Below are 14,870 nucleotides of genomic sequence, written 5' to 3' on the forward strand. Positions count from 1 at the left end.
GAGGATAGACTCAGGAAGCATGTGACTCTTGATGGATAGGCACTATGAGAAAAGCAATGGGATAGAAATATATAAAAACATATTCACGATTTAAAAAAAACCACAGAGACTCTCGTGCAGGCTTTGTTTTCAACTTAACTTTCTATCAATGCATATAAACATTTTAAAAAATGTACGGATCAGCTCAATGAATTTTGAATTTAATACATGGTGTCCATGTTGCCAGCACCCAGAAACAATACTCAGCACTCTAGGAGCTCTCTTTTCTAGTCACCCATTTCCGAGGACAATTATTATCTTCACTCCTAACACTACAGATTAGTTTTGCCAAATGCTGATTTTTTTTTATCAGTGGATTCATACAGGATCTACTCTTTTGTGTCTGGCTTTTTTCCCCTCTCAACTATGTTTGTATGATTTGATCATGCTGTTGAATATAATTGTAATTTGCTCATTCTCATTGCTGGCAGTATTTCATGATATGAATATTCCACAATTTATTTAAACTTCATATTATTGATGGGCATTGGGACAATTTGTTTTGATTATCAAATAAATAGTGCTGTTATAAACATTTTGTACTTTTGGTGTACAGAAACATGTACATTTCTGTAAGGGATGTACCTGGGAATCGTAGACATGCCAGGTTAAAAGTCTGTATATGTTCAGTTTTAGTAGATATTGGCAGCTATCCAAAAGGGTTGTACTAATTTAAACTCCCACCAGCATGTCAGCCTTTTATTCTAAGAAAATGTAGGTTTCAATTTTTTTTAAGTTTTTTGTTGTCTGTTTCAAGTTTTTATTTGAATTTCAGTTAGTTAACATACAGTGTAATATTAGCTTCAGGTGTACAATATAGTGATTCAACAATTCCATATATTACCCAGTGCTCATCACAAGTGCATTCCTTAATCCCCCTCACCTATTTCACCCATACCCCCCCCACCTCCCTTCTGGTAACTATCAGTTTGTTCTTTATAGTTGAGTCTGTTTCTTGGTTTGCCTCCTTTTCTTCCCCTTTGCTCATTTGTTTTGTTTCTTAAATTCCACATATGAATGGTATCATATGGTATTTGTCTTTCTCTGACTGAACTTACTTCACTTAGCATAAAACTCTCTAGCTCCATCCATATTGTTGCAAATGGCAGGATTTCATTCTTTTTTATGGCTAAGTAATATTCCTCTGTGTGTGTGTGTGTGTGTGTGTGTGTGTGTGTGTGTGTGTGTGTGTACACCACTTCTTTCTTATCCATTCATCAGTCAATGGACACTTGGGCTGTTTTCATAATTTGTCTATTGTAGATGCACATATCCCTTTGAATTAGTATTTCTGCATTCTTTGGGTAAATAACTAGTAGTGCAATTGCTAGATCATTGGGTAATTTTATGTTTAACTTTTTGAGGCACCTCCATGCTATTTTCCACGGTGGCTGCACCAGTTTGCATTCCCACCAACAGTACAAGAGGGTTCCATTTTCTCCACATCCTTGCCAACACCTGTTGTTTCTTGTGTTGTTGATTTTAGTCATTTTGATAGGTGTGAGGTACCTTTGGAATTGTCAATATTAATTACAGTATATGTGCTGCTGAAGCGAGCACTGTCAATATTAATTATGAAGTTGTATTCAGTATAATGCAAAAAAATGAAGTGAAATAACTGGAAACCGAAGAAATAGAAATTTTTTTGCAGAGGATAAGATTTTATATGCAGAAAACCCAAAAGTATGTACAGATAAACTACGGATCGAATTTTATCAATCACTGGATACAAATTAAAAGGTAAATTATAATTCATTAGCAATAGTTTGAAAATGAAATTTTAAGTATTTCTAATAACACTCTGAAAATGCCAAATGTCTAGGAAAAATAAAATATGTACAAGATTTATATGCTGAAATATAAAATATACTGAGATAAGTTACCAAAATCCTAAATAAGTAGGGAGATATGCTTTTTTCATGAGTTGGATGACTCAATAAAGTTAAGATGACAATGACCCTAAAACTTACCTATTGATCCTTGCCTGGTCATGGCAAGAGTAAAGGAATTCTTCCTATAATATTAAATTTTTTTAGATAACATTGAATAGAAGTCAAATCAATATGTTTGCCTCTATAATAACATATAACTATAATAACATAATAACTATAATTAAAGACTAGAAAAAAATCTAATTTTATGTCTCTATAAAATTGATTCAGTATTAGATTACTGGTAGCTATAATCCCTAAAAATTATTCATTGTAAATTTAAGAGTAAAAGATATATCTAAACTGTATCAGGTGAAGATTTGTTAGAGAAAAAGAATATTTCTCTTTTTTGTGAACTCATATATTTTTATAAGAGAAAGGGGATTTTTAATTGATTAAAGACACAGCACATATTAAAACCATTGGAAATACAAATAAAATCCTATGGAAACACACGTCTACTAGTCTATGCAACCACACAGAGAATATATAGAATCCTATTCCTGACAAACAGGAATATATCTTTGCTTTCAAGTCACTAGGTACCATTTATAATATTTTGCTGTGTATGATAGAAATAACTCAATAACTTCCAAACTCCAAATATGATCCAAGCCACAGTCTTTAACATAAAGCAAAAAAGTAGACATTAATAACTAAAATATAAACACAAAAGTCTTTGCCATTAAAAGGCACTACCTCAGAAGACTTTTGGGTAAAACAGAAACCAAAATTGCAACTACATTCTGGATATGTTCTATCTCTTGGTTAACATGGTGATTTCATGTATATGTGTATGTGTGTATAGCTGGGTTCTTCCCATAGGAAGTTCCATGGACTTCCTATGTTTCCAATTTGTATTCTCCCCTTACAACTATGATTGTTTCATTATTTCTTAGAAGTTTTTGTTAAAACGTTTGATTACAACATATCTGCTGTGTTCCATTTTTTAATTGCTGGGTTAAAAATTTCATGTTTTTGTTCACTTTTTTCTATTGAGTATTAAAAATCTGTATTAGTTTGCTAGGGCTGCCATAACAAAAATGCTATAGACCGTAGGACCTCAAGAACAGAAATTTATTTCATCATAGTTCTGGAGGCTGGAAGTCCAAGATCAAGGTACCATCAGGTTTGACTTCTCGTAAGGCCTCTCTCCTTGGCTTACAGATGGCTAACGTTTTGCTGTGTCCTCACATGGCCTTTTCTCTATGAATATACATCCCTGGTGTCTCCCTAGTTTAAGGACACCAGTCTTATTAGATTAGGGCTCATTCAAATGATCTCACTTAACCTAATTACCTCTTTAAAGTCCTATATTGAAATGTAGTCACATTCTGAGGTGTACTGGGGGTTAGAACATCAAAATATGAATTTTGGGGGACACAATACAGTCTAGAATAGGTCAGTAGGAAAGTTGTCCTGTTCTTCATCACATTTTTTCGTATAGTATCTTGGCATGAATGCTGTGTCCATTCCCTTTTTATTTCTTATATTAGAATTAGTTGGATTTTTCTCTATAATTAGGAGACTCTTGACTGTGTGTGTTGACTGAGTGGGGGTTGGTTTCTCAGGGCTATTTTCTAGTCTTTACCTCTCAAGGGCTCCCTTGTGAAAATATGAAACATGTTCTTTTAGAAATGGTTTGGTTTCTAAGAACTGGTATAAAACAGTTTAAAAAATCAGTCAAAATTTGTATCAAACGATTTACAAGAACTGTTTGAAAACAGCTTCTGGTAGTCCATAAGAGTAAAGGAGTCTTAAAAAAAAAAAAAAGTGTTGGGAAGGTCACTCCGGAATATGAAACTATGTTAGTTTTAAACTCAAGTACCTAAATCTCTAGCTAAATGCTCTAGGATAGGACTTTCCTTCCCTTCAGCCTTTCAGTCCTATCACTCCCACCCTACACATATACCATGACTCAAAAAACAACTTTTCCTTGATTAGTGATTGTATTTCTGCGAGGAACTCAGCTAGCTTTAGAATTTAACCAATATTGTTTGCCATAAAAATGTAAGTAGCATTCCAAAGAAACTTAAACTATTTACCTTCCAAATATAAATATATATAGTATAACTTTATTTTTATGGAAATTCACTTTTCTATAATAATTCCATTGTCTGTAAAATTATTTGGCTTCTAAAGGTTTTGTTATAGCAAAACTTTCAGAAGAAAATAATTATTTTTTAAAAACATAGGCATCAATATGGCATGTTTTTTTTTAAAGATTTTATTTATTTATTTGAGAGAAAGAGAGAATGAGAGAGAGAGAGCACGAGAGGGAAGAGGGTCAGAGGGAGAAGACGACTCACCGCCGAACAGGGAGCCCGATGCGGGACTCGATCCCGGGACTCCAGGATCATGACCTGAGCCGAAGGCAGTCGCTTAACCAACTGAGCCACCCAGGCGCCCAATATGGCATGTTTTGTAAGGCAAAGAATTACCAATTTTTTTAGCTGGAGTAAACAAGATACTGTATACGAATAGTTTTAGGTATCAAAATAATGATCAATATGTAAATGATATACTCATACCTGACAACCAAAGAAAAATATTATTCCCCAGATCCTCTTTAAATTCATCATTAAAAAGATTACTCGATTCTGGAAATGCTTCCTGGAATGTTGCATAGATGGCCTGTGCCAAACAATCAGGATACACCTACCAAAAATAGAGTCATATTAGAATAATTTTATATTTTATATAGTATATGTCAACCACCAAAGAAATTATTATTAAGTCTGTGAAATATACATGTCCCTTTTTTCTTAGAGCTTGCATTTGGCCACTTATAACTTCTTTGTACCCCTAATTGAGGGACATGAACAAAGAAGAGTTGCAAATAAAGCCAATTTGGCTATTTGTTCACATTTTAGAAAATTTAATTTGGATAAAAAGATGAAGTTATCAATTAAGATAAAGTTTGATGAGTCTATTTTAAGTTTTGATGATTATTTCACTTAGAAAATTTAATTTGGATAAAGGATGAAGTTAACAAGATTAGGTTTGATGATTATATATATTTTTTTAAATTTTTATTGTTATGTTAATCACCATATATTACATAATTTGTTTTGGTGTAGTGTTCCATGATTCATTGTTTGTTCATAACACCCAGTGCTCCATGCAGAATGTGCCCTCTTTAATACCCATCACCAGGCTAACACATCCCCCTACCCTCCTCCCCTCTAGAAACCTCAGTTTGTTTTTCAGAGTCCATCATCTCTCCTGGTTCGTCTCCCCCTCTGACTTACTCCCCTTCATTCTTCCTCTCCTGCTATCTTCTTCTTTTTCTTTTTTCTTAAAATATGTTGCGTTATTTGTTTCAGATCTGTGACTCAACAGTCTTACACAATTCACAGCGCTCACCGTAGCACATATCTTCCCCAATGTCTATCACCCAGCCACCCCATCCCTCCCAACCCCGACCACTCCAGCAACCCTCAGTTTGTTCCTGAGATTAAGAATTCCTCATATCAGTGAGGTCATATGATACATGTCTTTCACTGATTGACTTATTTCACTCAGCATAACACCCTCCAGTTCCATCCATGTCGTTGCAAATGGCAAGATCTCATTCCTTTTGATGGCTGCATAATATTCCATTGTGTATATATACCACCTCTGCTTTATCCATTCATCTGTCGATGGACATCTTGGCTCTTTCCACAGTTTGGCTATTGTGGACATTGCTGCTATAAACATTGGGGTGCACGTACCCCTTCGGGTCCCTACATTTGTATCTTTGGGGTAAATACCCAGTAGTGCAATTGCTGGATCGAATGGTAGCTCTAATTTCAACTGTTTGAGGAACCTCCATACTGTTTTCCAGAGTGGTTGCACCAGTTTGCATTCCCACCAACAGTGTAGGAGGGTTCCCCTTTCTCCACATCCCCGCCAACATCTGTCGTTCCCTGACTTGTTAATTTTAGCCATTCTGACGGGTGTGAGGTGGTATCTCATTGAGGTTTTGATTTGGATTTCCCTGAAGCCGAGCGATGTTGAGCACTTTCTCATGTGCCTGTTGGCCGTTTGGATGTCTTCTTTAGAAAAATGTCTGTTCATGTCTTCTGCCCATTTCTTGATTGGATTATTTGTTCTTTGGGTGTTGAGTTTGATAAGTTCTTTATAGATTTTGGATACTAGCCCTTTATCTGATATGTCATTTGCAAATATTTTCTCCCATTCTGTCGGTTGTCTTTTGGTTTTGTGGACTGTTTCTTTTGCTGTGCAAAAGCTTTTGATCTTGATGAAATCCCAATAGTTCATTTTTGCCCTGGCTTCCTGTGCCTTTGGTGATGTTTCTAGGAAGAAGTTGCTGCGGCTGAGGTCGAAGAGGTTGCTACCTGTGTTCTTCTTTAGGATTTGGATGGACTCCTGTCTCACGTTTAGGTCTTTCAACCATTTGGAGTCTATTTTTGTGTGTGGTGTAAGGAAATGGTCCAGTTTCATTCTTCTGCATGTGGCTGTCCAATTTTCCCAACACCATTTGTTGAAGAGACTGTCTTTTTTCCACTGGACATTCTTTCCTGCTTTGTCAAAGATAAGTTGACCATAGAGTTGAGGGTCCATTTCTGGGCTCTCGATTCTGTTCCATTTAGCTATGTGTCTGTTTTTGTGCCAGTACCCTACTGTCTTGATGATGACAGCTTTGTAATAGAGCTGGAAGACCGGAATTGGGATGCCGCCAGCTTTGCTTTTCTTTTTCAATATTCCTGTGGCTATTCCGGGGTCTCTTCTGGTTCCATACAAATTTTAGGATTATTTGTTCCATTTCTTTGAAAAAAGTGGATGGTATTTTGATGGGGATTGCATTGAATGTGTAGATTGCTCTAGGTAGCATTGACATCTTCACAATGTTGGTTCTCCCAATCCATGAGCATGGAATGTTTTTCCATTTCTTTGTGTCTTCTTCAATTTCTTTCCTGAGTATTTTATAGTTTTCTGAGTACAGATCCTTTGCCTCTTTGGTTAAATTTATTCCTAGGTATCTTATGGTTTTGGGTGCAATTGTGAATGGGATCGACTCCTTGATTTGTCTCTCTTCTGTCTTGTTTTTGGTGTATAGGAATGCCACTGATTTCTGTGCATTGATTTTATAGCCTGCCACTTGACTGAATTCCTGTATGAGTTGTAGCAGTTTTGGGGTGGAGTCTTTTGGGTTTTCCACATACAGGATCATATCATCTACAAAGAGTGAGAGTTTGACTTCCTCTTTGCCGATTTGGATGCCTTTGATTTCTTTTTGTTGTCTGATTGCTGTGGCTAGGACTTCTAATACTATGTTGAATAGCAGTGGTGAGAGTGGACATCCCTGCCGCGTTCCTGACCTTAGGGGAAAAGCTCTCAGCTTTTCCCCATTGAGAATGATATTCGCTGTAGGTTTTTCATAGATGGCTTTTATGGTATTGAGATATGTACCCTCTATCCCTATACTCTGAAGAGTTTTGATCAAGAAAGGATGCTGTACTTTGTCAAATGCTTTTTCTGCATCTATTGAGAGGATCATATGACTCTTGTTCTTTCTTTTGTTAATGTATTGTATCACGTGGATTGATTTGCGGATGTTGAACCAGCCTTGCAGCCCAGGGATAAATCCCACTTGGTCGTGGTGAATAATCCTTTTAATGTACTGTTGGATCCTATTGGCTAGTATTTTGGTGAGAATTTTTGCATCCATGTTCATCAAGGATATTGGTCTGTAATTCTCCTTTTTGATGGGATCTTTGTCTGGTTTTGGGATCAAGGTAATGGTGGCCTCATAAAATGAATTTGGAAGTTTTCCTTCCATTTCTATTTTTTGGAACAGTTTCAGGAGAATAGGTATTAGTTCTTCTTGAAATGTCTGATAGAATTCCCCTGGGAAGCCATCTGGCCCTGGGCTTTTGTTTCTTGGGAGATTTTTGATGACTGCTTCAAGTTCCTTAGTGGTTATAGGTCTGTTCAGGTTTTCTATTTCTTCCTGGTTCAGTTTTGGTAGTTGATACATCTCTAGGAATGCACCCATTTCTTCCAGGTTATCTAATTTGCTAGCATAGAGTTGCTCATAATATGTTCTTATAATTGTTTGTATGTCTTTGGTGTTGGTTGTGATCTCTCCTCTTTCATTCATGATTTTGTTGATTTGGGTCATTTCTCTTTTCTTTTTGATCAGTCTGGCCAGGGGTTTATCAATCTTGTTAATTCTTTCAAAGAACCAGCTCCTAGTTTCGTTGATCTGTTCTACTGTTCTTTTGGTTTCTATTTCATTGATTTCTGCTCTGATCTTTATTATTTCTCTTCTCCTGCTGGGTTTAGGCTTTATTTGCTGTTCTTTCTCCAGCTCCTTTAGGTGTAGGGTTAGATTGTGTATTTGAGACCTTTCTTGTTTCTTGAGAAAGGCTTGTAGTGCTATATACTTTCCTCTCAGGACTGCCTTTGCTGTATCCCAAAGAATTTGGACAGTTGTGTTTTCATTTTCATTGGTTTCCATGAATTTTTTTAATTCTTCTTTAATTTCCTGGTTGACCCATTCATTCTTTAGTAGGATGCTCTGTAGTCTCCATGTATTTGAGTTCCTTCCGACTTTCCTCTTATGATTGAGTTCTAGTTTCAAGGCATTGTGGTCTGAAAATATGCAGGGAATGATCCCAGTCTTTTGGTACCGGTTGAGACCTGATTTGTGACCTAGGATGTGATCAATTCTGGAGAATGTTCCATGGGCACTAGAGAAGAATGTGTATTCTGTTGCTTTGGGATGGAATGTTCTGAATATGTCTGTGAAGTCAATTTGGTCCAGTGTGTCATTTAAAGTCTTTATTTCCTTGTTGATCTTTTGCTTAGATGATGTGTCCATTTCAGTCAGGGGGGTGTTAAAGTCCCCCACTATTATTGTATTGTTGTCAATGTGTTTCTTCACTTTTGTTATTAATTGCCTTATATAATTGGCTGCTCCCATGTGAGGGGCATAGATATTTACAATTGTTAGATCTTCTTGTTGGATAGACCCTTTAAGTAGGATATAGTGTCCTTCCTCATCTCTTATTACAGTCTTTGTTTTAAAATCTAGTTTGTCTGATATAAGGATTGCCACTCCAGCTTTCTTTTGGTGTCCATTAGCATGGTAAATGGTTTTCCACCCCCTCACTTTCAATCTGGGAGTGTCTTTGGGTCTAAAATGAGTCTCCTGCAAACAGCATATGGATGGGTCTTGTTTTTTAATCCAATCTGATAGCCTGTGTCTTTTGATTGGGGCATTGAGCCCACTTACATTCAGGGTAACTATTGAAAGGTATGAATTTAGTGCCATTGTATTGCCTGTAAGGTGACTGTTAACTGTATGTTGTCTGTGTTCCTTTCTGATCTTTGCTGCTTTTATGCTCTGTCTTTACTTAGAGGACCCCTTTCAATATTTCTTGGAGGGCTGGTTTCGTGTTTGCAAATTCCTTTAGTTTTTGTTTGTTCTGGAAGCTTTTTATCTCTCCTTCTATTTTCAATGACAGCCTAGCTGGATATAGTATTCTTGGCTGCATATTTTTCTCGTTTAGTGCTCTGAAGATATCTTGCCAGTCCTTTCTGGCCTGCCAGGTCTCTGTGGATAGGTCTGTTGCCAATCTAATATTTTTACCATTGTAGGTTACATATCTCTTCTCCCGAGCTGCTTTCAGGATTTTCTCTTTGTCTCTGAGACTCGTAAGTTTTACTATTAGATGTCGGGGTGTTGACCTATTTTTATTGCTTTTGAGAGGGGTTCTCTGTGCCTCCTGGATTTTGATGCCTGTTTCCTTCCTCACATTAGGGAAGTTCTCTGCTATTATTTGCTCCAATATACCTTCTGCCCCCCTCTCTCTTTCTTCTTCTTCTGGGATCCCAATTATTCTAATGTTGTTTCGTCTTATCGAATCACTTATTTCTCGAATTCTGCCCTCGTGATCCTGTAGTTGTTTCTCCCTCTTTTTCTCAGCCTCCTTACTTTCCATCATTTGGTCTTCTATATCACTGATTCTCTCTTCTGCCTCATTTATCCTAGCAGTTAGTGCCCCCATTTTTGATTGCACCTCATCAATAGCCTTTTTGATTTCGACTTGGTTAGATTTTAGTTCTTTTATTTCTCCAGAAAGGGTTTCTCTAATAACTTCCACGCTTTTTTCAAGCTCAGCTAGTATCTTTAAAGTCATGATTCTGAACTCTAGGTCCGACATCGTACTAATGTCCGTATTGAGTAGGTCCCTGACTGACAGTACTACCTCTTGTTCTTTTTGCTGAGGTGATTTTTTTCGTCTTGTCATTTTGTCTTCCAGTAAGTGGTCGCTTCTCTGTTCAGATAGTTGTTGCTACTCTCCTCTTTGATCTCCTGTTGAGTTCGTAGGTGTTCAGAATGGTTTGATCCCTATTCAGCTGAATTCCTGAGACCAGACGAAATCTAGGTCTCCTACTCCTCCGCCATCTTGCTCCGCCCCCTGATGATTATATTTTAAGATAAGGTTTGATGATTATTTATTTCATTTAACCTTGGTATTGTTATCCTCTTTTAGAAAGTGACATATACAGATCATTATAAGAAAAAGTATATTTATGTATTTTTTAATTAAAATATAATTGACATATAACACTATAAGTTTAAGGTATACAACATGTTGATTTGATACACTTACATATTGCAATACGATTACCACTATAGCATTAACTAACACCTCTATCACCTCACATAATTATCATTCTGTGTGTGTGTGTGTGCGTGCGCGTGGGCGTGTGGTAAGAGTAGCAAGCATATTTTTAAATAACTGAAGTCTGTTTAGGTGAGTTAACATATTGCAGTTACTATTGTATTGTTTGCATATGAAAACCATGATCAGATATCAACAATTATATGGTTCTACCATTATTCTATTAGGCTTAAAATCCCTAAACTACTAAATTCCTCTTAGGAAGTAACTAAACATAAAGGTTACATTTTTCTTTAAATTTTTTAAAAAAAAATTTTATTTATTATACTCAGCAACCAAATAAATATCTAAAATCACATTTAGCCCTTAATATTAAACATAAAATTTTGTAATCTAAGTGTCTCTTAGAGGTCACTGTCCTAATCCTTGGAGTGTGTAAATGTTCATTTATACAGCAAAAGGGCTTTGCAGATTTCATTAAGTTAAAGATCTTAAAATGGGGAGATTATATTGGATTATCCAGTGGGTCTTAATTGCAATCACAAATGTCTTTATAAGAGGAAGGCTATGGAAATTTTTACTACATCAGAGAAGAAGGCAATGGGATGGCAGAAAAAAGAAATTAGAATAATATGACCAGAATCCAAGAAATGCTGGCAGCCACCAGAAGCTAGAAGAGGCAAGAAATGGATTCTCCTTTAGGGCCTCTTAAAGAAATTGGCCCTGTTGATACCTCAATTTTAGCCCTGGAAGACACATTTTTGGACTTCTGGCTTCTATAACTCTAAAACAATGAATTTTTATTGTCTTAAAGGTCACTAATTTGTGATAATTTGTTATAGCAACAGTAAAAACTAATACAGTCATCTACTCCAGGTGGTAAGTGATAATATTTGCTGGTAAGTGATAATATTCTTTGAAGTACTCCATGATTTTTTTTGGTGGTGGTGGTGGGGGGAATGCTTTAACATATCTGTGTATTTAGTCTTACTGAAATGAATCATGAACATTTTTACTACCAGGAACAATCATGTATTTTGGTATAAAAAAATCATACTATTAAGATTAAAAGGTTGACAAGGTGAATAAGGGGAAATTCTAAAAGTTTTCTGTGAATATCTCATCTTCATGATTAAGGATTATTCACCATGACCAAGTGGGATTTATCCCTGGGCTGCAAGGCTGGTTCAACATCCGCAAATCAATCCACGTGATACAATACATTAACAAAAGAAAGAACAAGAGTCATATGATCCTCTCAATAGATGCAGAAAAAGCATTTGACAAAGTACAGCATCCTTTCTTGATCAAAACTCTTCAGAGTATAGGGATAGAGGGTACATACCTCAATACCATAAAAGCCATCTATGAAAAACCTACAGCGAATATCATTCTCAATGGGGAAAAGCTGAGAGCTTTTCCGCTAAGGTCAGGAACGCGGCAAGGATGTCCACTCTCACCACTGCTATTCAACATAGTATTAGAAGTCCTAGCCACAACAATCAGACAACAAAAAGAAATCAAAGGCATCCAAATCGGCAAAGAGGGAGTCAAACTCTCACTCTTTGCAGATGATATGATCCTGTATGTGGAAAACCCAAAAGACTCCACCCCAAAACTGCTACAACTCATACAGGAATTCAGTCAAGTGGCAGGCTATAAAATCAATGCACAGAAATCAGTGGCACTCCTATACACCAAAAACAAGACAGAAGAGAGACAAATCAAGGAGTCGATTCCATTTACAATTGCACCCAAAACCATAAGATACCTAGGAATAAATTTAACCAAAGAGGCAAAGGATCTGTACTCAGAAAACTATAAAATACTCATGAAAAAAACTGAAGACACAAAGAAATGGAAAAATGTTCCATGCTCATGGATTGGAAGAACAAACATTGTGAAGATGTCAATGTTACCTAGATCAATCTACACATTCAATGCAATCCCCATCAAAATACCATCCACCTTTTACAAAGAAATGGAACAAATAATCCTAAAATTTGTATGGAACCAGAAGAGACCCCGAATACCCAGAAGAATATTGAAAAAGAAAAGCAAAGCTGGCGGCATCCCAATTCCGGACTTCCAGCTCTATTACAAAACTGTCATCATCAAGACAGTAGGGTACTGGCACAAAAATAGACACATAGATCAATGGAACAGAATCGAGAGCCCAGAAATGGACCCTCAACTCTATGGTCAACTCATCTTTGACAAAGCAGGAAAGAATGTCCAGTGGAAAAAAGACAGTCTCTTCAACAAATGGTGTTGGGAAAATTGGACAGCCACATGCAGAAGAATGAAACTGGACCATTTCCTTACACCACACACAAAAATAGACTCCAAATGGTTGAAAGACCTAAACGTGAGACAGGAGTCCATCAAAATCCTAAAGAAGAACACAGGCAGCAACCTCTTTGCCCTCAGCCACAGCAACTTCTTCCTAGAAACATTGCCAAAGGCAAGGGAAGCCAGGGCAAAAATGAACTATTGGGATTTCATCAAGATCAAAAGCTTTTGCACAGCAAAAGAAACAGTCAACAAAACCAAAAGACAACCGACAGAATAGGAGAAAATATTTGCAAATGACATATCAGATAAAGGGTTAGTATCCAAAATCTATAAAGAACTTATCAAACTCAACACCCAAAGAACAAATAATCCAATCAAGAGATGGGCAGAAGACATGAACAGACATTTTTCCAAAGAAGACATCCAAACGGCCAACAGGCACATGAAAAAGTGCTCAACATCGCTCGGCATCAGGGAAATCCAAATCAAAACCTCAATGAGATACCACCTCACACCAGTCAGAATGGCTAGAATTAACAAGTCAGGAAACGACAGATGTTGGCGGGGATGTGGAGAAAGGGGAACCCTCCTACACTGTTGGTGGGAATGCAAGCTGGTGCAACCACTCTGGAAAACAGTATGGAGGTTCCTCAAACAGTTGAAAATAGAGCTACCATACGATCCAGCAATTGCACTACTGGGTATTTACCCCAAAGATACAAATGTAGGGATCCGAAGGGGTACATGCACCCCGATGTTTAAAGCAGCACTGTCCACAATAACCAAACTGTGGAAAGAGCCAAGATGTCCATCGACAGATGAATGGATAAAGCAGAGGTGGTATATATACACAATGGAATCTTATGCAGCCTTCAAAAGGAGTGAGATCTTGCCATTTGCAACGACGTGGATAGAACTGGAGGGTGTTATGCTGAGTGAAATAAGTCAATCAGAGAAAGACATGTATCATATGACCTCACTGATATGAGGAATTCTTAATCTCCGGAAACAAACTGAATGTTGCTGGAGTGGTGGGGGGTGGGAGGGATGGGTGGCTGGGTGATAGACATTGGGGAGGGTATGTGCTATGGTGAGCGCTGTGAATTGTACAAGACTGATGAATCACGGATCTGTACTTCTGAAACAAATAATGCAACATATGTTAAGAAAAAAAAAAGAAGAAGATAGCAGGAGGGGAAGAATGAAGGGGAGTAAGTCGGAGGGGGAGACGAACCATTAGAGACGATGGACTCTGAAAAACAAACTGAGGGTTCTAGAGGGAAGGGGGGTCGGGGGATGGGTTAGCCTGGTGATGGGTATTAAAGAGGGCACGTTCTGCGTGGAGCACTGGGTGTTATGCACAAACAATGAATCATGGAACACTACATCAAAAACTAATGATGTAATGTATGGTGATTAACATAACAAGAAAAATTATTAAAAAAAAGGATCAAGTGTCAAATTGTGTTGGGAAAATTTCTGAAGGTCTATCATTGTATGACACTGGAAGAAAGTGAAGTAAAATTCACACTAAATATGTTTAGATTCAGCTAATTTGTACTGAATAGTGGGACATGATGACGACCTTAAAATTCTTAAAAATTAATAAACTTCTCTTTGTTAGGTAAGGTAAATCAGATGAGCAAGCAGTAACAAAACCCTGACTTGTTTGAATGAGTTAAAAATAATGGAAATTTGTCAATAAGAGATAAGACTTTATTTCTACTTAAACAGCTTTGGGGGAGATAGATGTATAGCAAGGTGTCCTCATTCTCAAGCATAGAAACTGGGAGTATTAAAAGAAGACTGAACCCAGGCCAAGGGGTCAAATCACCAAGATGTACATCTTATTCTCAAAGAGGCTTTGAATCTTGATTAAACAACTTATTTCTCCTCAGAAAAAGCCACAGAAAATAGGGACCCAGAAAAAAATCAAGTCGTGATTTGAGAAAGGTTATAAATA

The 14,870-nt window shown here is 37.0% G+C and overlaps 1 protein-coding gene across 1 annotated transcript in view; it reads right to left on the reverse strand.

The window, feature by feature from the left end:
* FAM227B (family with sequence similarity 227 member B) overlaps positions 1 to 14,870 on the reverse strand; it is a 233,428-nt gene that overhangs the window by 173,254 nt on the left and 45,304 nt on the right. Inside the window, exon 10 of the mRNA XM_027569742.2 lies at positions 4,502 to 4,628. Within this exon, the coding sequence (XP_027425543.2) occupies positions 4,502 to 4,628 (127 nt within the window). The remainder of the gene's footprint in view (positions 1 to 4,501; positions 4,629 to 14,870) is intronic.

Source organism: Zalophus californianus, chromosome 6, assembly GCF_009762305.2.
Source record: "Zalophus californianus isolate mZalCal1 chromosome 6, mZalCal1.pri.v2, whole genome shotgun sequence".
NCBI lineage: Eukaryota > Metazoa > Chordata > Mammalia > Carnivora > Otariidae > Zalophus > Zalophus californianus.